The 25,476-nt window shown below is 34.6% G+C and overlaps 1 protein-coding gene across 1 annotated transcript in view; it reads left to right on the top strand.

The window, feature by feature from the left end:
- CERKL (CERK like autophagy regulator) overlaps nucleotides 1-25,476 on the top strand; it is a 57,524-nt gene that overhangs the window by 24,763 nt on the left and 7,285 nt on the right. Inside the window, 5 exon segments of the mRNA XM_086615888.1 lie at nucleotides 7,399-7,530; nucleotides 13,356-13,419; nucleotides 17,724-17,866; nucleotides 23,007-23,057; nucleotides 23,964-24,050. Coding sequence (XP_086472014.1) covers nucleotides 7,399-7,530; nucleotides 13,356-13,419; nucleotides 17,724-17,866; nucleotides 23,007-23,057; nucleotides 23,964-24,050 — 477 coding nt within the window.

A 25,476-nucleotide genomic window follows, 5' to 3' on the forward strand; every position in this document is an offset into this window, starting at 1 on the left:
CTGTGGAAATTAAGACACACAGATATGAATATTATTGCTGGAAAATGTTTACTACTGAAGTTTTACATGGTGAAGTATAAAATTTAGGAAAGCGACAATAATTGACTAATGCATCTGTAAAAATTAAACAAATGCTATTTTTTTGGAAGTGTTTTGGAAGCTACTGAAAATAAGTAGCTTACTGTATTCTGACTGAAGAGTCTTCTGGGAAATCTGTTTCTTAAAGAAATAAAATATGTTGTTGATGTTTTCACTTGGAATTGCAGCGCATCTGATGGTACTACAGTTGTTGCAGTCCTGAGCCCCTTCAGGGACTTACCAGTAACTGTTTAGGAGCTCCCACTTGAGACCTGCAGATTCTTTAAGAGACTAATGGGAGAATCTTTCCTCCACTTCATAAATTCACAGGTGGAAGTGGTCTTAAGTTTCTGTAGGACTCTTATTGTATAGTTTGATACCAAATGTCTTGACAGTAGCTAGTGATGAGAGACAATTCTTTATTTTAAAAATACCTTTCTGTGCTTGCCCAGGCTAATGCCAGTTTTGGGATGCTTTGTTTAACTCATGATACTTGCATTGTTTTCATGGAATCTGTATCAAATTTAAGAAAAAAAATATTCAGCATTTAGGGGGAAAAAAAAACCCCAGCAAATCAAAGCCTTTCACTGTAATTTAATACCATCAGTGTTGGAAAAGACACAGAATATAGCACACAAAACAACAAACCAAACTCTCTGATTTAGCTCCAAAATGTGTCTCTGTTTACAGACTATAGCAAATGAGTTTATTTGTTACCAAAGAAAAACAAGTTGTAATAGACTATTAAAATTCCAGCTGAATTCTTAATACTGAACCAGATTACAGGATTCAAATCTCACACATGTGTAGTGTTTGTAACAACACTTCCAATTGTGATTTTTAGTGTATTTCTAGTAAAGTGACTTTGTCAACAGCAGATACTAGAGAAAGTAAAATAATATGAGTTATTAATGGTGCATTCTTGCATTGTTTGCTTGCAATATGATTTGGATTTCCCAAATAAAAATGTGTATTAAAAAGTGCTTTCCCTTGCCCCCTTTTTTGAACCACTTCATCATGAAATATCTAAATCTGCAGAAGTGCCAAGATTCTTGCAGATCTCCAGCTACTCATAAAGGCAAAGACATTTGCATAAGGAGCAAATGTCTGTTTTGTTCCCAGATTACCCTCCATCCATCAGGAGCAGTGATACCATATGTTCACAGAAAAAAAGCTGCAGTATCTCTTTCTCAGGTTGCCTTGACTTCGAGGTGCAGTCTCTGTTTTATAGATTTGTAATCGGAAGCCACCTGAACCTGGGAAAAAAGCTTTCTGTGCAACGTTGCTGTTTCCATTTCTTCCTTCAGCTTCAGTCTTTCTCCAGAAGCTCAAACCTTGCGCAGATTTTTCTTAATCTCTAATCAGTACAGTTTTCGCCTTTCCTTTTAGTTCAGGTATAATCAGGACTCGAGGCGGGGGGAACCAAACACAAACTCCAAAATATCATTTACTTATGTGTATATTGTTTTAAGTTCTGTAATTACAATAAAAGTAGTTTTTATGCTGTTACATTTTGAAGACTGACTAGATATTCAAACTGCTTTTCTCTCCAGAAAATCAGCAAAAAAGCAGCAGTGTTTGTGCATTCAGTGTCACAGAGACACATTATCAGTAATTTAAACAGTGATGGTATAGTAATGGTATAACTCAGAAAGAAAAGTCGTTTGTATTTAAAATGTAGCAAACATTGGCAGGATCCCAGTGGGATTCGAGTCTAGGCTAAAAGTATAAAATGCAGCTAAGTTCTATTGATTCCTCAGTAACTGAAATCTCAAAAGGCACATTGATAGATCTCTCCTTGAAAGTGATGAATTTTCATAGTTTTTGCTGCAGCTTGTTTTCACAACAGTGCTTGTGACATCTTTGTTAATGAACTCAAATTGGCTCATTTTTGGTTTTCTTATGAACTGCAGGATAAAGTTAAGATTTCATCCTTCTAAAATAGTCAAAATTAAAGTGTACAAATTTTTTTTTGCTAATCTATCTGATCACAAAGTAAATTTTCACTAACTGCTGCTGGCTGTCAGTAAACATGTACTTTCAGTTGTTGGAATGGCTGCATATTATGAAACAGTCTGTCTCCTTTGAAAATAAATACAATTTCTATTTGTTTACCTTATTCCTTGGCAGGCTTTTAGATTTTTATGCATATACATTAATTAAGGAACAACAACAGCAAGTTTATCAGTGATTATATGAGCTAGAGTTTTATCTCAAGATTTGTTCTAGGGAAGATGATTTCATTTTTTTTCTGAAATATCATGTACACAGTTTCCCTTTTACTGTACGTTCTGTGTCTGACATGAATGTTTCTTGCATGGTTTTACCTGTTCATTCCTTCTCTCTTCATAGCAAGTATTCTCTGTTGCTTTGAATTTGTGTTCAGAGTACTTAAATTTAAAGTCTAACTAGGCTATAATTTTTTATGAAGCCTGTCATCATATAAGTGAGCACACAGATGTAATAGAGTTGTTTAGAATTTAGTTACAGTGGCTGCTATTATGGCTTTTTGTGTGTGTGACAGTGTAACAAAACACCTGTACTACCATCTTCCCACTTTGAAATAAGTTCTTATTTTCTGCATAACGTTGCTGCTGTTCAGATGCCTGCCAGCTAGATATGAAGAGCTTGCTCAGTGTTATGGTGTTTGTGAAGACTGATCTTCTGTGTATCACATATGTGTTAAACTGATGTAAAATAACCACCACTGTCTTAAGGCGTGCACCTTTGGAGCCTTAGTTCTGGACTGGCTCCTGGAAAGCCTCAACTTGCAGCTTAGATTCTAGTATGCTGTTGATAAGACTTATTTTTATTAACAGTTGATTTGAAAAAGTTTTTCTTAAAAACTCTGTAAACGATCAGAAGACAGTAGATATGGTTAAGAATAAATGATAAAGTAGGAAAAAAAGGCACGAAATGCATTTTATTTTTATCTACTATTCTGTAGTATCTCTCACAGTGGGATTTGATATGAATGTCTGAAACCTCATGCATAAAGTTTTAATTAAACCATTAATGTTAAACATTAACTTTGGTTAGTTAATATTAACAGTGGTGTCTCCATAGTTACGTTAACGAATCTGTCTCATATTATTAGTTTTCCTCATGTATGATATTCTTACTGCTGTATAAAGTATTTATAAATGTATGCAATAAAGACATGATTCCAGGCTCTTAACTTTCGTAACATAAACCCATTTTCATAAAGCTAGGAACTGAAAGCAGCACAGATGTATGTCTGAGCATAGCGTCTCTGCTGCCCGATGAGCCTTTGTTTTCAGAACACCCTGATTGACCCACCACCCTTCATGGTTCACCGATTCACTTGATAGATCAAGTTTAAACTAGTGCATATTAGCACATTTGTTAGTACTAGAGGAACAGTTGGCCTTCCTGCTTTAGGCTGCTGGTTCATTTCAAATGGAGCAGCCACGGAAAACAATAACAGAATATCAGTTAGGAGAACACCAAAAGGCTGACAGACTGAAATCAGTTGCAGACTGTGGAAAAGGAGATTGATTCATTCATACAGATGTTGTTTAAAAAAAAGTAAAAGATGATAATTATTTAAAAATGCTTTTAAAGAAGTTTCACTGAGTAATTGTGTGAAAGTTTAATATTTGACTGTTCTTGGATACTCTTTCATTAAACTCAGTTATTTAGTGTGTTATAAGACATCCAGTGCATGCTGGGAATGATAATATTTTTTGTCGTGATCATCCTTTCATGACAGTTGGCAATCATTTGGCACAAACCAAACCACATCAGTAGTGTACCATATCTCTGCTCAAGTGCCTTGTTTGTGATACCTATTTCTCTAAATACAATAGTTTACCTCTCTGAAAAAGTAAATTGGTATCCAAGTAGTCATAAAGAGACTATTTTAACACTTTTATCCTGTGAATTCATGTAATTCTTGAAAATCGCACTAGGATTTATGTATTAACAGTGATCTACTTTTCAACAATAGCCAAATATATAGAATCATAAATACAATTCCTAGTTTAGAATAATTTAATGAATGAATTCTTGGTTTAAAAACAAAAAGAAAAACAAAACCAACAAAAAACCCCACCAAAATTCAACTCTTTCCTTAAATATCTAGGAATTTTTTCCCACCAATTGAAAAGTCTGTATTCTTTTGTCTGCTTATGCTTTTGTTTAAAACTTTATATTGCCACATAGGGCTTAAATTTTTACACTTAAAACCAGTTAAGTGAGACACTGATGTTTGTTTTTTTCCTTCAGTTTTCTCCTAATGGTGGTTTAGCAGTATTGTAACTCACACTGTCCGAGTAACAGAATTTATGACACTTCATCACCTTTCTCGACTTTCTCTACAAACTCCGTACTCTGCTATTCTTTCCTGCAGCTTTGTGTACTATAAGTATGTATTTTTTACTAAATATATAATATATATTTAAGTTTAAGGGTATGCTTTACTTACAAATCAAAGGCTCCATAGTCATTTTTTACAGTTTTGTGGCTCTGGGTGTTGGTGGGGGTTCAGCGTTCAGGGGCAGCTGATTGCAGGTAGGAGTTCCTGTAGAGAAGATAAGAAACATGCCAGCACATTTATGAATGTGGCTAAATCTCTTCTCTTTTAAGTCAAGAGTCCTTATTCTTGTAGTTTTCAGCTTAATTTCTATTGATACTTTAGGCACAATATCAAGTCACAGAAATAAGTTTTTTTATCTTAATATTTTTATGACTTCTAAAAGACTGCAACAATATCAGATAGCAGATTTCCATTGAGTATTTTGAATAACGATTGTTACAATGTCTTTATGACGATGATTTATTAGTTTTAATTCTCTGTGAGAACTTTTGTGTAGTCTTCCTTATTTGTGTGGTAATTCCTATGACTAGAAATTACACTACAGCGCATACCTGCAGTGCTTGTTTCTGTTTCCAGAGAATTAAGAATAATTTAGGTTGGAATGGACCTCTGGAGATCATCTGTTTCAGCTTCCTGCTCAGAGCAGATGAGCTTCTAAACAAGACCAGGTTGCTAAAAGCCATGTCCAGATAAGTTTTGAAAATCTCTAAGGATGGACATTTAACTGCCCTCATTGTGATAAGTGTTTTTCTTTATTTCAAATTGGAATATTCCTTGCTGCAAATTGTGTCTGCTTTTTTGTCCTTGCACCCGCAGAAAGTCTGACTTGGTCTTTGTTGCTCGCACAGTAGATATTTAAGGACGGCATTTAGGTAGATTCTCTTCTCAAGGCTATACAAAGCCAGCTACCTCTGCCTCTTGTATGTGGCCTGTTCCAGCCCCTCATTGTAGTCACGGTTCTCTGTTGGTCTCACTCCACTTTCAGTCTTGTGCTGAGGGGCCTAAAAGTGGATGCAGTTTTTGAGATTCGGTCTCAAAAAATGTTGAATACAACAGCATAGTGATATCCTTTGAACTGCTGGTTGTCCTCTTGTTAGTGCAACCCAGTGAGGACTTGGCCTTCATGGCATCAATAGCACACTGTTTATTCACGTTCAACTCCCCGTCTACCCAGGAACTTCAGATGCTCTCTAAAGAGGTGCTGCGTAGTTGGTCCATCCCCAGCCTGCACTATTAGGGGTAGTTTTGCCAGGCCAGGTGGGGGACTTTGTGTTTGTCTCTATGGAACATCTTGAGGCTTTTGTCAAACCTTTCTTGTAGCTAATCAAGGTTCTTTTGAACAGCAACCCTACCCTCCAGCACTTCCACTACCCTCACTAAGTTTCCTGTTTTCTTTTATCTCCTTTATAGAGGAGATACTTTTAAATATAGGCACTAAGGCTTATTACTGAAGACATTCAGGATTCATCAGGCATTAATGATTCATCAGGATTAATTTGCCATGCAATGACATAGCACTGTGTGTAAGGTTTTGCCATAAACATAATTGGAAATCTTAGTTTTTATGTATCTTTCAGGATATAGCAGCAAACCGATCCAGTAATTTCCTTCGGTATCTTTAAGAAATCTTCTAAGATTTACTAACACAAACTGGATAAAGTGCTAGTCTTAATTTCCAAATTCTTTGATGTGTTTAAATAAGTGAAAAAAAAAAATCTATGGGACTTTTATAATTGTTATGTTTTGATCTTGAGGAATACTTTCCCATTTGATGCTGAAATAGTATTTAACTATAATTTCTCTGAGGAATTGTTCCTTTCAGTTGTTGAGGTAGAATAGGTGGGAAGAGCTTCAGGAAGTCCTAGCTGACACTGTAAAGGTATATGTGGCTGTAAAAATCACAGTAATGCTCTACACGGGGCAGGAAAATGTGCTTTTGTTCTTAGTTTCTTTTAAGAGTTGTGGCCTACTACTAATTTTGTTAAATGTTGGAAGCAGCATAGTTGCCAGATATGCTAGCTTTCATTTGGCTAAGAAAGTGATAGTCTAACCTGATACTAAAAAAACTTTAGAATTTATAAATGAGCTAACTGAATACAAAATTTTTCAAATAATATATTTTAAATAACTACCAAAGAAATCACAGTATTGCATGCCATCTCTTGCTTTTTGTAGCAAACCAACCTCACTGAATCATGGCAATTGTAGGAATTCTAGAAAAGAGAACTTAAAAAGTAATGTTATTGTTTTAGTGTGAATTATTTACTATTCAACAAAATTCCGTATTCCAAATAATAAAATTGCTTCATGGGATCAATGTGCAAGAGGAGGTATTCGCATAGCAATAATTCTCAGTGTTGTTTGCTCAGAGTTCGTTACTTTGAAGACTTAAATGTAACTTTTAGAAAATAAAATCAACAATAATTCTCAAATTTCTGAATCATATTACCAAGTTTTCTCTTTCAATTTCTTCAAGTCTCTTTCAAGATGAGGGAATTTCCTTTGCACTGTTTGATTTGTGATCTCAGAAAACAGAAGTATTGGATTGTAGTATCAGTTTTGTTGGGTGTTATTGTCATGTGCCTGCTGGGAGTGTTTCATGTTAAATTCCAAAAACGATATGTTTTGATGTTTGTTTGGTTTTTTTTGTTGCCCAATCTTGTAACTTCTTCAAATTCACCCTGCTTTTGTGTCAATGTTTAACTAGATTATGACATATACTTTTTTTTTTCTACTTCCTACAATGTTTTGGTTAGTGTGTGAATAATTTCTACTGTTTATTAGCTGTACGCACAAAAGCAAACAGTACTGTAATTTTAAGATAAACAGCACACATCCAAGAAGAAATTGAGACTTTTTTTAGACTATAATTTACTTATCTTGTTAAAATACAGTAGTGGGTCTAATATTAAATATTCATTTAAGCTGTAAAAATAGCTGGATTGTGTGTAAAGTTAAATGCTTTGTGTTTTCTTTTTTAGGCTTTCAGAATAGACCAAAATCCTTAAAGGTGTTTGTTAATCCAAGCAGCCACAAAAAAGAAGCCACTCATGTTTATTATGAGCAAGTTGCACCTCTTTTTAAACTTGCTGACATCAAAACTGATGTCACAGGTAAGTTGCTTCAAAAGCATAGTTTAATCCTTTGTGAAACTAGTCCTTAAGCATGCAAGACAATTTGAATTTAGTGCTAATCCTTATTGGCCTTGCCTTCAAGTAGTGCATTTGGAACTGTAGTTAATACAATACAATAAAATACATTTTTATTTCATCAGAAAATGTTTTAGTAGTTCTATTATTGGTGATATACTTTTCTCCTATAGCTATCAATACTAGTAATATATTTTTCATATTTTTTAAAGCAAGCATCCTATAAAAAGAAACAAGCATTTAATGTCTGACATTCTTGTATATGCTTGCTAAGAGTTGTTCCTGCGTCCTGACAAACACATGTCCTTTAAATATTATTACTTCTCTTCTGAGAACATCTATTGGCCTGACATCATAAGAGGGGCTTATCTGAAGGACGCATTATTTCTGGATTCTGACTCAGTTTCAGGGATGACCTGAAAGCCTAAGTGATTAAGTTCTGTGATGACAAGGGCAGCTCTCACGAGGCACATGGGCACGACGTGGTGTTTAGAGAGCACAGTGCAACTTCAATGTTGCAGGATAATGCTGCCTGCTGCTCAACAGTGGGTTCCTGATAGTGGGTTTGGATTTAAGTCCCCCATTTCTGCCAGAGTTCTGCTTGATGTCCTGAGTTTGCCCTTTGACTGTTTAATTTGATTGACTTTTTGTAAGAAATTTAACAGAGAAACAGTGAATTTTCTTAAATCAGTAAAATATTAATGATCTGATCATTACTTCTGCCCCTTCTGTGAAGAGACCAAAACTTATGCTATATCAAATTTGGTCCCCCAAACCACCCAGGTTTACAGAGAAATTATATTAGTATTTCCCATTCCAAATAGTTTTTTATCCATAGTATTAGAATTCATTTTAATACACTGCTGATTTTTCATTATGCATTTCATATCCATGTGAAGTGTAAACTCTGGTACAAGATATTTTAACACCGAGAATTCTTCTTCCTATGTCTGTTGTAATTGGCTTGTGAAATAATCAGTTCCAGTTCCTAATTAAACAAATTATAATACAGAGGACTCATCCTACAGTTGTCCCTTAAGCTTCTTGTGAAATAATGACTAGTTCAGGTTGCAGGCCAAAAATAATTCTGAGCAAATCTGATTTAGGCATGAGGATATAATAATGCAATAAGTGTTTATGTATGAGATTTATCTTGATAATTTTATTACCTGTATCTATGTATTTTTAAATTACTTAGCCCACAATTTAAAGTAAAATCAATTGAATACTAAACCCACATGGGAATAAGTGTGAAAAAGATTGTTAGTGTTGAAATTCTTCAGTGATAATTTAACTTCCCTTAATTGTTAAGGGAATGCCAGCAGCTTTATATAAGTTTTGATTCTCGTGGACATATTTTTCACCTGCAAAGCATAGAGGGTAGTGTAAACAGATAAATAATGATTCTGTCTTCTTAGAAATTGAACTTAGAGTTTAATATAAGATATGAATGTAATTTCTGGTGGTGTTAAAATATTTTTCCTAACTGAATAAAAACAGTTGAAAGTTTATTTTCTTAAAATTAATTTTCTTTCAAATTTTGAAAAGAAACTTCTGGTTTTAGCCAGATAAATGTTTAATGGCTTATCCTTAAAGTGAGGTTATTTTGGCAATGTGCAAACAATATTGTGCTTATTAGCTGCCTAACACTCCTCCTACAGGCAAAATTAGAAAACTGCACGACAGTTTTAAATGCTAGTAGAGAACTAAATAATTAAGAACTATGCATTTAAAAAAAAAAAAAAAAAAAGGAGGGAGGTGGTGGTGGGTGCTGAGTGAAAGTCCTGTCTACTGATACCATCTTCTAATGAAACCAAGTGCCTTATTTCAGGTAAATTGAACATGTTTTTTTCCCTCCCAGAATTGTTTTGAATTTTGTGAAGTTGGAGTGCGCATCTCACTGTTACTGCTTTTTTGAAACATGGCCAGTATTTACATATATAGTGGTGTTCAAAGGTGTATTAGGTAGTGAAAGTTGAGGGCTTTTGTACAGTTTTTACAATGAAGATAGTTTACTTTCAGTCTTTTCTCATACACATATTTAAAGCTTGAAATTCATTGTACACAAAAATCTCTGGGCAAATTTGAACCTCTGAAGTGACTTCCAGCACATACACAAGACAAGACTTGCAGGTTACTAAAAAAAGAACCCAACAAACTTTGACAGTGGAGTGCTGGAAGACAAAGATCTCCTCATCCAGTCGTGTATTTTGGTAGCTGGCTGTTGCTTCTCACATGATCAAACTTGCCAGATCTTCTTCCTTGTAACTTCTGTTGAAATAAACTTTTTTTTTTTTTTAAATTTTTGTAATTTAGAAGTTAGGAGTGGAGGTATTCTCTCCTGCTCAAGGATATACAGCAGTCAAAACTCATGTATGTAAATGAGTGAGTTCTGAAATAGCATTTACCTTCTCCAATTATCTTTAAATTTGGTAGGGTTTTCTTTTCTTTTGACAAATTACTTTGCACACTGTGGATGTATTAATTTTATTGAAATTAACCAAAGGTCCTAAAGAGTGGATTGTGTTTTGTTGGGTTTTTTGGGTTATTTTTGTTATATCGAATAAATAAATCTCTGAAGGGCTTAGTGCTGTAGAAAGTGGGAGTTAGCAAATTTAAACTGAAACAGTACTTTAACTGTAGCTAAGGCGAAGCGATACTTAAAAACTGGTCTTGCTACAGTGTTTTAAGAGTTTGGCAATCTTGAGTGCTGCAGCTGGAATACGGTTGTTAGGAGAAGAATGGTGACTCTTCTGAAAATCCAGTTCAGCAAAAGCTCAGCCCACATTTGGGATGCCTACAAGTACTGGTAGAGAGTGATGATTTGAGCTAGTGTTTTAGAAATACATTAATATCTTGCAAAATCTTACCTACACTAAAGAAAAATAAATAAAAGTAACCCCAACAGACTCCTAGCTTGTCTTGCTTCTCTTCCTAGTTTTGACTCTTGTGACTCTTGTGCTTCTGTTTATGCACAATGACAAGTTGGATGTTTAGGCAAAACCAGCAGCATTCCTCACACCCACACCACTTTTAGGGCAGATTCACAAAGGAAAAGAGAGAACTGGACAAATAACATTGGTTTAAACTTACTCTGCAGAAAATATTTTATTTTTTTTTCCATCCAGTGTCAAGGCCAGTTAATCCGTCATTATCGTTAGCAGTTTTAATTCTGTTGACACTAGTCTGTGACAGGAGTGCCAGTATTTATGAGTCATACGGAAGTATCCCACGTTTTGAAGTGTTGAACTGATTATATGTTGCTTTTTCTACGTGCAGGGGCTGAACCCCCGGTTTCGTGTTGGCTACGTGAGACAGGGTATTACAATGTTTTGGAGTAGGTGTGACTGTCCGAATGGAGTACGCTGCCAGTGCCCTTCAGGATGCTATTGCTTGAAACTTAATGCACAATGGAATTTACAAGTTGAAAACAAAATGTCCTTGGAAAAGGAAAACTTTTTCAATTATATGTTAGAAATGATTGAAAAAAGTATTAAATCATATTTTTATAATAATATTTTGGCCACATATGTAATCCGAATCCTTCTCAAACAGTGAAAAAGGCTCTTTTTTCCTCTTACCAAAATTTATCATATGGGGTTTTTGGTTTTGTGTGTTTTGTTGGTTTTTGTTTTGTTTAGGTTTTTTTTATTCACCTGGATTGAAACAGAACCAAATATTTAAACATCTAGCTGTTTTCAAGCGATCAGAATGACTGTTATGTGTCCCTCTGGAGGTTGTCAAGTCTGCTGAAAACTTTTTAGGCATGGTCTATTTATGTTTGTGTTGTTTTTTTTCCATATTTTCTACTTGATTGATTTTTCTATATGTTCTCATAAAATTTTTCCTGGAAACTTCATTTTTTCATTACCTTTTTGTCCCAATGTCTCAAAATAGATGCAGTGTACCTCTGTCATTCTCTCATCAAATTTTAAATTTCTTGGAATTATTCCCAGTATTAAGCCTTGCAGTAGTCCTCCTATATAATTTCCGAACTTAAGCTATCAGATGCAAAGAGGATGAAGTTCCCATCAATCTGCCTAACAGTAGTCATTTTTACTGCCTTTATTGATTTCTCTGTAGACAGGAATCCTCTTTATTTTCTTTGAGTGATTAATTTTGTAATAGTAAACATAACTTACATATATTACTTACATTAGGAAAGGAAACCACTGAGCATGTTTTCTTTTTTTAAAAAAAATCTTATTTACTGTATGATTTTAATTAGATTGTACTCATGACTTTCTAAATGTCATCATGTTCATTTAGAAAGGCATGTAACCTGGTAACCAACTGTATGTTTTCATTGGAAGAGTTTCTTTCACAGATAAGCAATGGTAAGATATTTGAACCTTTCTGCATTTTTGCATGATGCACAGTTTTATTGGTCACTTTTTTCACAATCTACAGATAACGATAAAAGGATCATTTCCACTGGTAAAAGCAAAACGAAGTATGATAGCTTAAATATTGTGCTTTGATCTTCCAGAAAAAGTCCTGCATTAAAGTAAATTCTGTAAATAATTCCTGAAAGCTATTCTAGTGATAGGTATTTCTGTAGTGAAATTATATTTCTCTACCTTTGATGTACTCAAAATAACTCTAGTTTTTAATTACGAATTTCCAAAACACCAAACACTAGAACTTTGCTAATATTGCTTGGGAGATTTTGAAGTTATGTGCTCTTATACAATGGTTTAGTGTGAAGTGCAAAAATTTTATCATTTTTATTTTGATTTTGTTTTCTTTTTTTAAGAAAAAGTTATAGATACACTCACTATATATACATGCATTCTAGTGTATGTATGTGTGTGTATACATATATAAGGGGAGAGAGAGGTGTTTTCTGTTCTTGTAAGCAGCATTTGAATAGTCTGTAGAAATACTGTTATAACAGGTACAGATACGGAATGATTGTTTTAGACACCAAGACTAATAATTTTAACAGTGTTTAGAAACACTGCAGTAAAGCCTTGAACTATGCTAGCACCAGGAACAGACAAGCATGAAAGATTAATGTAATTTTGCATATAATGATGCACATTCTTACACAAAAAATCCATCTGCAAGTGTCATGTCAGTCAGCAAAAATCTTTGATGGGTGGCTGCAGCTGGGCTGTCTCTTCTGGCAAAGCTGGCCTAGAAAATGCTAAATGTAGTTATGATGCTTTGTGCCATCTGTAGTATGCCAGTTTATCCTGTCTTCACTGGCATTTACAGTACTATATTGGGTATCAACAAACACAGAGACATCAATGTAGAGTGACAGATTCATTTCCTCCAGAGGCTATGAACTCTGGTGTGTACTCGTGCCACCTTCCTCTGTGTGTTATATTCTGTTGTCACTGGTATTTGGCTTGATTTCGTGCTTCTGTGTTTAACTCCTCATATTTTTGATTTAGCAATTTGCATATCCTAACACAAAGGCAATTAAATTTGATTGATACTGAAATAATTCAGTCTTAACTGAGGATATGCTTACATTTTCCTGAAGTTTAACAACTGTGTTCATGCTAAAACTTGCATTTTGATGCAAAAAATATCTTCTCTAGTGCTTTGAATTTAAATGCATTGAATAGCCATGTGTCTGATGGCAACTGAGCTTAAATGTCTTGCTTTTTAGCTAGTGTTAATGTAAATCATATCTTCTCCTACTTTTGATGTATTTAATGATTAAAAAAAATCTGAACTCAATTACTGTATGTTCCTTATATTAGAAGGGTAAAAAATTTAAAAACCCTTTTAAATTATCTAATCATCTGATATTTAAATGACATTATTTTCCACAGTAACTGAATATGAAGGACATGCTCTCTCAGTACTTAAAGAATGTGAACTCCAGGCATTTGATGGGTAAGTTGGTCAGTGACAATGAGTGTTAGTAAACTTCATCACATTAGATTGTATTTGTATTCCATCCACAACTACGCTAGTAGGTATTTCATAAGTTACTCTGCTTCATATATATATTAAGCTGAGAAAATCAGTTCTCATTGGACGCTTTGGTTTTTATTACTGACAATAGGTATGTATTTTAAATGCATAAATAATGGTAAGTAAACATAAAGCTTTCTTAAATATGCTTAATGAAAGCTTCAGTCTCTGTATTTGCCAGAATGGCACAAGTGCCTTGTATTTCGCTCTATCCATTCAAATGGTTCTTAAGGACAACATTTTATCTAAAAGTAACTTGAATGTTTTTTCCATTTAAAAAAAATAAATCATTCAAACTTACTTGAAGTAAAGAGTGTAAGTGCTTATTCAATCATTTTTAAAGACCTTGCTATGTGGATTAATCCTGCAATCTTTGGTATTTTTGCATTAATCATTCAATAATAAGATTCAATAATATATAACAATAGTTTTGCATACGGTGGAAGTCTTACAACATTCTTACAACTCTGATTGGAATACACAGTGAGCCATAAAAGAAAGCTTAAGCAGTGTTTTATAGTCTAATCAATTTCTATTAGCTCTATAAAATCACAGTTATGTGAGAAAATGTCTGAAAATGTATGTATGTATGTATTCTAGATTCTGAAGATAATTTCTTTCCAATTAAGACATGCCTTTTGGGGTGCTAGCTGGGGAACCAGATTATCCTGGGAAGCCCACATGAAGACAGAGAAGAAAAAACTTGGGTTGTATCTTCTTGCACAAACGGCGTCTACTCTGAGTCATATTTGAGTTGTTTCATCTTTGATCATGGAGTAGAGTCACAGGAGAACTCCTCCTGTAAGAATTCTCTCCAGTAGCCAGAACTAAGGGCAAATAGGAACAGAAGAAGCTAGCTGTTTAGGTGTTGTTTTGTTTTGTTTTGTTTTTCTCATGTGGAAATTAAGTAGCTTTTATTATCAGAGATTATAAGCAAAAAAGAAATTTCTGAAGTGTTTGAAAAATGAGTTTTATAACTTCTCAAATAGCCTGGCCTCCATCTATGTTCTCATTCTATAAACCACAATACAGAAAAACATCCTATTAAATAGCTAACTTGGGATGCTTTTTGATATAAGATCATAGGGAAGATGAGTTGCAAGGGTAACTCTGTACACTGATGTACCTAGAGATATCTTAATTGTGATTTTGAAGTAAAATCTACAGAGACTGATAGGATGAGATGAGCATTCATATTACGCTAAACGACTGATACTTTGGAAAAGAAAGCTACAAAACATCACTAGTCTCTGTCATCTTTGTTATCTTTAGAGCTGTTCTTAAGAACAGGAAGAGAACGTTTGAAATTGTGGATTTCTTTTTCAGATTGTTTAAAGGCTTATGGTATACTTTTGATTACATTCTTTGTGACTTCTCCATTGCTGTCTAACCTAAGAATTTTTACTGTAGATATAAATATCTTATAGGTTCACAAAACCACCTCGGTGTCTCCCAAATAAAATTTTAATGACAATTTTTGTTTATTGAAAATTGAAACAGAAAATAGATGGGATCTGGTTTGAACTGAAAATTAACTCCATAATAATGGAATTGTCCTACTGATGAAAAATCATGCTTTTAGCAATTCTAGCAGCCACCTGACAGAACATCTTTTCACTATTTCCGTTAAGTCTTGAGAAGTTTTACTTATTTACTGAGCAGCATGGCTTGTGACTTGGAAGGCTTCATGAAGTTTGCTCCTGTTTTGCCTTGGCTTCCTGTCCAGTTTTGTTCCAGTCAGATACCATCACTGTCAGTTGCCTGTTTAAAAAATAGAATAGCACTTGCGTACCTCCTTTTAGATGTGGAAGGCCCTGTATGTGGTGGTATGAGGTAAGGTAGTTTTTGTGCTATTTCTACGTGGCAGAGTTCATGTAGACCTGATCTGCCTTGTCCAAGCTTGGAACTGACTGGAGGCAAGCTGGACGTGGACTGAAGACCATCCCTGCGTGCTCTCACCTCTCTGCTGCTCTAACTCAGCTCGTGCTTTTCAAGTGTTGCCTATTTCAGATTGACTGAAAGCTAATTCAAGTTAAAAGGTATAAAGGGCTAGACACAACAGTGTTTTTGTTCATTACAGTAAGTCAGCAGCATAGCAACATACAATTTCTGATCTTGACTTTCTCTCTAAGAGTTACGGTTCCTTACATGTTAAATAGCATGTGAAGTAAATTGAAACTTGTGATTGTAGTACATTGGAAGCTTGTATCTCAGTGCTTTATGTAAGCAATACTGGTGTGTTTTAATTCTTTGTCAAAGCTGTTTGTTTCTATATATAATTCTTTTCTCAGGTTGCTCCAGTTCCCACTCTGTTTTGTGAGATCCATAGGCATGTGTCATGTATCTCATATACTCCACCTTTATTGCTATCTGTTGTTTTTTTTTTCCTTCCAAACATTGGAAATTTAGGTACTTCGCCAATTTTCAGTATGCTTTTTTCCCCTGCCTTGGGACCAAGCCAAATAGAGAAGTGCATTTGTGATGCTGCTATCTCAGCTGCATTTTCTTGTTTGTACGGTGACAGAAATACACAATATACATGCATGTATTCCTTCCCTAATCAGGAGCCTAAGGTATTATGGATATTGTTTAGAGTAGCCTGAGTTAGACTTTAGTAAAAAGTTGATTAAGAAACTCATGTCTGATGGTTAGACAGATGTTTCATCCTCTAAGAAGGCTTCTTCAAGGTCTGAGTCAAACCTGTTTGCTCAGGACTTTCTACTCCATATATATAGCAGGTTCTCACTGATTAGCTTTGGAATACCTGGTCCCTGTCTTATTTCCAGCCAAAAAAGCAACTCTTTTTTATTAAGTTAGCATTGATCATCTTTAAAGTTAGCAGCATTTTTGTGTTATTCCTTGGACTCTTCATCTATTTCCAATAACAATAAACATATCCCTCCAAAATCGGAAGAATATATTTGTTTCCAAAAGTTTTAATAGCCAGAAGACAATCATGTGTGTACCTAACTCCTTGCAAGTGTACAATTTATTAGATTACAAAGATTAACTGATTTTGGTTCTGTGGCAAAAACTTCTAAGCCTAGGAATAAACCAATCTAAACCAAAAATGAGACAAATGACAGGAGATGACTCTTGATTATGAGCAGGAAGAGAATGTAATCCAAACTTTTGCTGTATATTTTTTTTTTTTTTTAAATTTAGAAATTGAAAAATAGCTAGAAAATAATAATTGGAACTGAAGAAAAATGTTAAAGGACCTGAGATAATTTAACTTAAACATTTCGTAACATACGAGTATTTTCTTATACAGAACTTACCAGTTTTATCTGGTTGAATTATTGGACATAGTTTCACAACTACATTCATATAGATATATGAAAAAAAGATATTTTAACTAAGTGCTGCTAAAAGGAAATCTGACTTTTATATTGTAAGTGCTTGAAGTGTACTGTTATTATTTTTATCATTAAAATCTGTTTACCTTAAAAAAATTCAACTTTCAAATACCAGTAATTTGGAGAATCATTTTAATAGTTACTTAAATAAACAAAAACAGGACAGAAAAGGATGTTTGCTGTAACAGAGCTGTTACAGACAAATGCATTCCTTTCTATAGCCACAGCAGGTGGGAGTTTAATTACATGCTCCAGAAGCAGTGATTAAGTACCTTCATGCAAAGGATTGCTGGCACTGGGGTTTTATACCTTGCTAAATCCCTCAACTGCCTGCCTAACTAGCTGTTTTCAAGTATTTATAATTTTATTGTAATATTTGGTGGGGTGTTATTATAAGGGCAATTAAAAAGCATTGGAATGCTTGTGTGGGTCAGCACTGAAAGATTTAAAGAACTTTTCCACTGAGGCACTTGAGCATATACTTAACTCTTCCATCTGCATAGTATGTGATAAGGTAAGAAATACTTTCTAAGTTGTTAAATATATTTACTCCTACTCAGGTAGAAGAAAGCAGAAATAAGGATGCTGATATCCTTATAATAAGGATCCCTGCCCATGGCAGGGGGGTTGGAACTAGATGATCTTTGAGGTCCCTTCCAACTCTAACCGTTCTATGATTCTATATTTTGTTAGTTAACATTCACTGATCTGACAGTGAAGCCCTAGCTTGTTCTTAAAGAAAGAATGGTTTTTAGCTCTTTGAAATATCATTATGTATATGGTGTGTGATAGCTGCCTTCCACTTGCTTGCTCAGCTATGGAAGAGTTTGTTTTGAACTGTTTAGCGTTTTTGTTTTGTAATAGGGTAGTTTGTGTCGGTGGAGATGGATCTGTCAGTGAAGTTGCTCATGGTCTACTACTTAAAGCCCAGATAGATGCTGGAAAAGACACAGACTATATACCAACGCCTGTCAGAGCACCGGTTCCTCTTGGAGTAATACCAGCAGGTGAGACTGAAAGGTACTGTTATATTTTTAAGTCATCTGTTTTAAGTCCCTCTGGCATGTTTCACCATTTTGCCTACTGAAGGCAGTTCTTGGTGCTAAAGCTTCAGTTACTTAAGGGAGCTATTGAATAAATGTCCTCAATTAGTGATTTAGATTGATTACAAATGACTAGATTTTAAATCGTTATGATCATTTATAGTAATGGCACAGATGAGCTCTTTGCCTAAAGGAAGAAGCTCAGGAAGAAGAAAACTAAAATAATTTTCAGCTGATCTAAGCAAAGATCAAATTTTACCCTTATTTGCTGCCAGAAATTATACCAAATGAAAACTTTGTTTTCTAGAATTTCCTTAATATAAGCCATGCTGTTTCGCTTCTCCCTCCGGTTTTCTTGGCAGGATTCTCAGTTGGATTCATGACTAGGGTCTATTTTTAAATGGTGTCCAGGAATACGTTTTGCAGGTTATATTAAAAAAAAATAATAACACTGCATACACAGAACTGTTTTCCTCTCTTTACTTTTACAGACCAGAAAATGTATTTTATGTCTCTTGAAAAATTGTCTTGCTCCTTTTTTAACTTGTACCTGCATCTTGTGGTGTGTTTTGTTTTTTGCGGGGTGTATGTGTCTCTTCTCCTCCCGGTTTTTGTATTTGCTCTTCTTGGAGTATGACTTGGACCGGGTAGGGAGGCTTAGCTAGAATTAGTACAGGGTGGGGTTGATTCTCAGCTGATATATGAATCACTACTTTTTAGAAGAGAAGGAATATTTTTGCATGGACACTACCCTCTGGTGTGGATGGGGATGTGACTACTTGATGTAATTTCTCAGGTGTTTTTAACTGGTAAGGAAAAAATTCCTACAGCCAGGTGAACAGCAAATCATTGTTTTTGTTTTTCTACAAAAAAAGGGATCAAGTCCCTTCCTAACTAAGCAAGCAGGTTTTAAGTGCTCTGACTTGCTTTGCACTTCTAAAGACAGCATTAAGACAGTTGCTTGTAAAATTGCAAGATTACACTAGATTTTTCAAGTTAAGAAAACCTTGGAAATGTCTTGATAAAAGACACAATAATCTCAAAGACATGAAACAAATGAATTTAGTACAGCAGTTGGACCATCACTTACCATTTCAGTTGCGGTGAATATCTTGATGGTGTTGAGACAGAATCTCTCCAGCACTTGAGTCCATGCTATTTGGGTGTGCTTAGGTCACTGTGCCTCATCATTAGGGCTTACTCTCTTCAGTTTAAGACAAATATGTCATGATCAAAAAGGATTTGTAAACCCAAAAGAATGCTGTGGGGCTTGTTACACAGAATGCCATAGACTTTGTTAAAAGAGGGTGAGAACAATTCATAGAATGATAGTGTGAGAAGCTCTTTAATAGGTTCTTTAAAATAATCTCTATCTTATTGTATTTCCATATTATCGCTATTCTAAAAAGTAGTAAGTTAGGAAACAGATAAGTATGATCCTTGTGTACATGAGGAAGATGGAACTCAATGGTAAATTAATTATATTTTTTTATTCCCCCCAGAAATCCATTGTACCAAATTATTTGGATTCTCCAGCTGAGTAAAAACAGAAACTGTATTTAAGGATAGTATTATTTGAGAGGCTTAAAATCTGTTTTTAGCCTCTACTATAAGTAGTTAAGACACCAGATTGAAGTTTCAGCCAACTTCGTGGGAAGGAGCTGCTCTTGAAACAGTTTACCTCCTGAAGAGAAAGGTCCAGAGGGGAGTGTGTTTTTACTAAAATACTCTACTGAGCTGCCTTATTCTGGTCCAAATCAAATGGATGAGATGTGAGGAAGCCTGCAGTTGTACTGCTGGCCATTAGCAAGAGTGTTTGTTGCTATGGGAACTACTGCTAAGAAGCTCTACGGAGGGGGAATGGGAGAAAGGGGAGGGGGAACTGGAAGGACATTAAAAAAGCTATCCAGTTGTTACAGAACAAGAGACGATCTATATCTGATGACTGGGGACCTTTTGGTCCTAAATGGTTCATTTAAATAAATTCATGATTTCCAATTAATTCAGAAAATAAAATATTACTGAGGGACTTTTAATTTCTGTGATATTTCAGGCAAAGAACCAAAATGTTGGTGCAGTTTTCATCAGAATTTTAGCTATGCTTGACTAGGAAGTCATTACATCACATTTATCTGTTTGGATGGGGGAGACATTAACAGCCTTATGAATATTCATGTTGTCTGGTTAATTAAGTTAATTGTACTGCAGAAGTGCTTGCACTTCCAAGGACAATTTTTTCCTCTACGATTTCTGTTTGCTACCTTCATCAGTCATGCTTTACATGACCTGCAGATACTTTGTCCTTACCGTGATGCTTTTGCACATTTCATAGGAAGGAGGTTGTAGGAAGTTGTTTGTAATGTCAGGAAAATGGCTTAATATTTTGAACAGAATTATATTTTTCGAATAATAAAATCTTAGTTTCTGTTTAAAAAAATGTTGGTAACAGACATGCTGGAGTCGTATGGATGAAACCTTTTTACAGTAAATTGAGTAGTTGGAGTGAGATCTGAAAATGTGACTGTTACTAATCTGTGAGGGGTGCCAGCCCGTACAAGAGCATCAAAGAAGGTCATTAGTCTCTGAAGTAATACGATAGTGTTCAGGGAAACCATCTTGTTATTGGTAAATAATATTCCGAGCTTACACAGGGGAGGAAAAGGTTTAGATGACTTGGGAAAATGAATAATAGCATTTAAACCACTACTATTGAATCACCACTTAAATCAGCAAAGCTTGTATTCTAATATTTTTGTATTATAATTTAATTGGTTTTGTTTGGTTTATAAGTGCTTTTTTTTGTGTGGCATCCTGCTTGTATAGGAACTAGGTAATGAGACACGTTATTCAGTCATCACTGGGATCACAATGCTGTTAGGCATGTAGTAAGAGTTTTTCAGAGAAGGTGATGGTACGTGCTACTGCAAAACTGCACGTGTTCTGGATCTTCAACTTGCGGAAGAGCGGATGCCTTACTTATCCTTTCGAACACAGGCAGAACTTGTTTTATTTTCTCACAAGTCATGAAAGGGTGGGATTTTGCCTTGTTTACTTCTGCAAATGTTAATGCGCTCCACAGGTTTAAGAGAAGGATGCAATTACTTGTGCCTATCCTGTTTAGTAAGAATGAGATTTAACTCTCCTTAAAGTCAATGAAGATTGGTATTGACTTCAGCTGTGGTCATTTGTTATCTTGCTGCCATCTGTATTGGTAAATTACTCTTACTTAAATGAGGAATCCCAGTTTTAAGACACACCAGCCTGATCTTCAGAAGTATGTTCTGCCTTGCAGTCTTTTATTAGCTTGAGCTTCAGTGACAAAGAAAAATATTTTTTCTAAATAACAAGTTCCTTGTTGTCAATTTACAGGAAATAACCACAATTTGCATGACTTGTAATGATCTGCTCTTTGTGTGTGTGATTTCCTTTGTTTTGGAGAGGTTCCCATGAAAGTTGCTAAGAATTGGAAAAATTTGATTGAAGGAAACATTTGAGTATTTTGAGCTACTTCTTTAGCTAGCTTCGCTGGCTAAGCAGAATTAGTTGAATGTAGAGGTTAAATGTCATAAGTCATTCAAACATGAAATGGTGTTGGGCATGTACTTGCATTATTCTGTGAAGAATTGCTTTTTAGGTCAAACCTAATTTTTTTGGCCCTGAATTTTCCTTACAGAACTGTATTTTATGTTCACTTGATTGAAAAACTCACTATTTTGCGTAGTAAATGGTATCTAGAGCTACATATTTGCCTTTTCTTTTTTATGTGTATTGTATAGAAAGGAAAGTTCCAATTACTTTTAGTGGAGGTGTTGGATATAAGTTATTGGATATAAATGAGTGAAATTGTGATATTCTTAAACTGGACTTCACATTAGAGTACCTAGAGAGACTTTCTTTTGGGAGAAAAAAGTATGACTTGCATTTAGCTTTTTAAGTTGTCAGTTTATTCTTCTTTCAAAGTACTTCATAATCCCAATTTGCTTTGTTTATTTAAATATTACTATTTTTAGGAAAAGGAGAAAGAAATTAGTAGTATAGCCACCTATAAAATTCTGTTAAATATATAAATGACATTATTATTTTTTTTAATTGTTCAGGGAATAAAACTGTACATAACCTGATTTCTTCCATGTACCACTGGAGATGTAAACTTCAAAGAATGTTTTGTATCTATTATCTTAATAGAAGTACGTCACTTATTTCCCTCACATAGGAACCTCGAGAGTCTTACTCAGAGCTCCTCTCTCTGATGTTAGGAAGGCTTTCCATGAGGTTCTGAGTATTCTGAATTACTTTCAGAGACTAAGGTACTCTAAGGATGTTACAGGTAGTCTGTGAGATACTGAGATACAATTCCCAGTTATTTTACAAATTCTTATTCAGAGAAATTACTGAAAAAAATAGAAGCATATACTCCTGAATGACAGGATGGCTTTAGAGCTTTGAAACTGTGTACATCAGTCTTTCCAAATTTAGGATTGTTTTTCTACCACTAACATGACATCAAAGATTGCAGAGTTTTGGGATGAACACGATTTTTCAGTCTGGTACATGATGCTTTTAACGTGCTTATTTCAAATATTGAGTGCCTCTTGTTTGAAATGTTACAGTCTTTCCCTTTCCTCTCTTCTCTTCTTCACTTTTGAAAGACAAGTATAAATGCTTCCATAAAACTTAAGGGAAATTTAGCGTCCAGAATTGCCTATTGCTGCTGTAACATTAAATAATTCAAGCAACAAGAAAATTATTGGAAAATCTAGCTGAACTCATTCCTTTATGGAATGTTAGGTTCTAAATTGGTCTTTTGTAATTTTTGTTATTTTAATTAATCTGTTACTGAATTATTCATCCCTTAATCAGTGATATGAAGAAGCTCAATATTCTGCCTACTTGGTGGCGGGCCCTGGTTCTTTATTTTTGCAGAAGTGAATCCTATGGCCCTGCTGCTTGGGTAAGAAACACCAGAGATCTCATCAATGAGAAAAATCAACGTGAATTTCTGTTAAAACTATACCTGATAGGAAAGACGCAACCATTTCTTGTTCAGGACTTTTAAAATAAACTGATCTTGAAAAGTCAGCTCAAACACAGTATTTTGTCCTATGCGTTAAAGCAGAAGGGCAAAATTTACATATATATCCATGTCTCTTACATAGTTGAAGTGACTTGACATATCAGTCACCACCAAATATGGGTCTCCAGAACCATGCTGCTTTCTTTTACAAACTGGTAGCTGGTTTTCCACTCTCTTTTCCAACTCTGTGGTCACATTGCTAGTTCTTAACTCGTTTTTCTATTTACCAGCTGATTTACTACTCATTCCTTTGTTTCAAAAGAAATTTATCTCTTCTAGCAGTGGCTAGTAGTACAACTGGTCTGCCAATGTCCAGGCAATGACAAAGACTACTTAGATGGGTCAATTTTAATGCGCTGAGTGCAAGTCAACAATTTGTCAGACACATCAAATTCTATGTTTGCTCTGTTTTTCAGTCCTTAATGTGTTCTCATATGTAAAGCTGACGTGCAGTAATTACTCACTATTGCTTCTAAGAATCTAAAATGTAGCCTGCAAGAGGCACAACAGCTATCTTAGACTAGATCTAGTAGAATTTTGTCTGGCAAACATACAGTTTTACACTGTCTGGGTATTGTATTATTTTTCCAACTTAAAAATATTCCCCAAATCTATTTTATTACATAATCTGCCTTCTAGAACAGTTCCTCAGTACAGCGCTTAGGTATAGAAGAAATTAATTTTAGAGACATGGTTTAAAAAAAAAAGGCAACTTTTGCAAATCTCACACAACACACACCCACCCACCCATCTGGTTTTTATGGCACTTATGAGTGAATTTGCAGAGAGAATCTTATAGACCTCTGGAAGTTTTAATTGTTTTAATTTGTACTATTCAGCATTTCTGCTGTTACCAAGGCTGAGTAATTTCTGGGAAGGCTTCCTTTCTTTGAAAACACAATAAATGTCTCAGTTTCTCCATTCCAAAAATGTTGTATATTTTTTGTCTTGCTATTCTCTCTCTCTTATTTGTACAATTATTTGTGTTTGCTTTTACAGGTACTACTAATATTTTGGCCCACACTCTCTATGGTATTAAGCATGCAGTGACTGCAACGTTGCACATTGTGATGGGTAAATATTTTTACATACGTTATCAGATTTTAAATAATGAAGCAGCATTTAGAAGTTTGCCATACAGTGGTTTAATAAAGACGTACCATTTTACTTTATTACTGCAAACTATGTTGCAAGAATTTTAAACCCAAATGATTCTATCCTGATTTATAGTGTACTGGAAAGGTTGTGATTCTTTGAGTAGTTTAGTAGCAAAGGTTGTGGACCTCATCTTCTGGTAACTAAAATCTGCCACAGAATAATGTCTGATTTTGGCATTCATGTCCTATTACTGATATTCTTTTAATGCAAAAAGTAATGTTTTTCATACTTGGTTGTTTGAATAGTTTTACTCTGTGTGTGTTATTATGCAATGATAGGTTGCATAATCACCTGATTATTTTAATGAAGGTACCTGATAAAGGCAGTAGGAAAATACACAATACTTTCAGCTTAAGGAAGTGGTTAGGATTGGATTTTTCAGGAAAGTATTGTCATATTTCTGAGAAAGTGTCACTCATGTTTTTAGCTCTGTGTGCATTTCTTCTAAATACTAACAGTTTCCATAAGAGAGCTTTATTAGCAGAAAAAACTGTATCACTTGCCATTTGGTCTGCACAGTAAATAGGTTTTTGAATGTGAAAATTTAATTATTGTAAAGGAAAAAACTAGGTTGCTAGCACAAATCTTATTTTCAGGTCTTAGGAAACAGCAAATACTTAGTTGAGCAGTGTTAACATTCCTCTGAAAGCAACTTTTCTTTAGGATGCTTTTGGGGAAGTTCTATCTTGAGTACCTGTTTTCTGGACCTTGCAATCAGCGGTGGAAGAGGCTTTGCTCTGTTTCTTAGATCGTAATACACAAGCCTTTACACGCAAAGTCTAAAACTGTCTTTTTTAATCAGACACATTCAATCTAATGGAAACCACATAGGTTCTAGTACAGAAAAAAAAAATTAGATACCCTATCTTGAACAGAATTAGATGTCCAAATTCTATAACTGTAGACATAAATGTGTTTGAAACCTATATTTAAGAGCTGCCATATTTCTTACAGTACTCTGTTCAGTCATTACAGATATTTTGTGAAATGGTTGCAAATATTTATAGAGCAATATTACGTTTTCTTTGATCCTAATTATTGAAAACTTGAATAGATTTAAGACTCAGACCCTTCGCAACCTGATGAAGTAGCTGAATTTTCGCTGTAACTTTTTTAACATTTTGAAGCATCTGGACGTTCTCCAAAATGACTACTCTCATAGAGTCTTCATTATATCTAGATTGATTCTGGTTTCCATTAGTAAAACTTGACTTCCTAAAGAGAAAATAGTCTGGAGTTTTTTACCCACAGCTAAATTAGGTGAAAAATAAATAGTAGGTTGTATTCAGTTTGAAATACAGATGTTATTTGTAATTTCTGATCTTTACCTTTGAAATTTTAG

The sequence above is a fragment of the Tauraco erythrolophus genome, chromosome 8 (genome assembly GCF_009769465.1).
Source record: "Tauraco erythrolophus isolate bTauEry1 chromosome 8, bTauEry1.pri, whole genome shotgun sequence".
NCBI classification, from domain to species: domain Eukaryota; kingdom Metazoa; phylum Chordata; class Aves; order Musophagiformes; family Musophagidae; genus Tauraco; species Tauraco erythrolophus.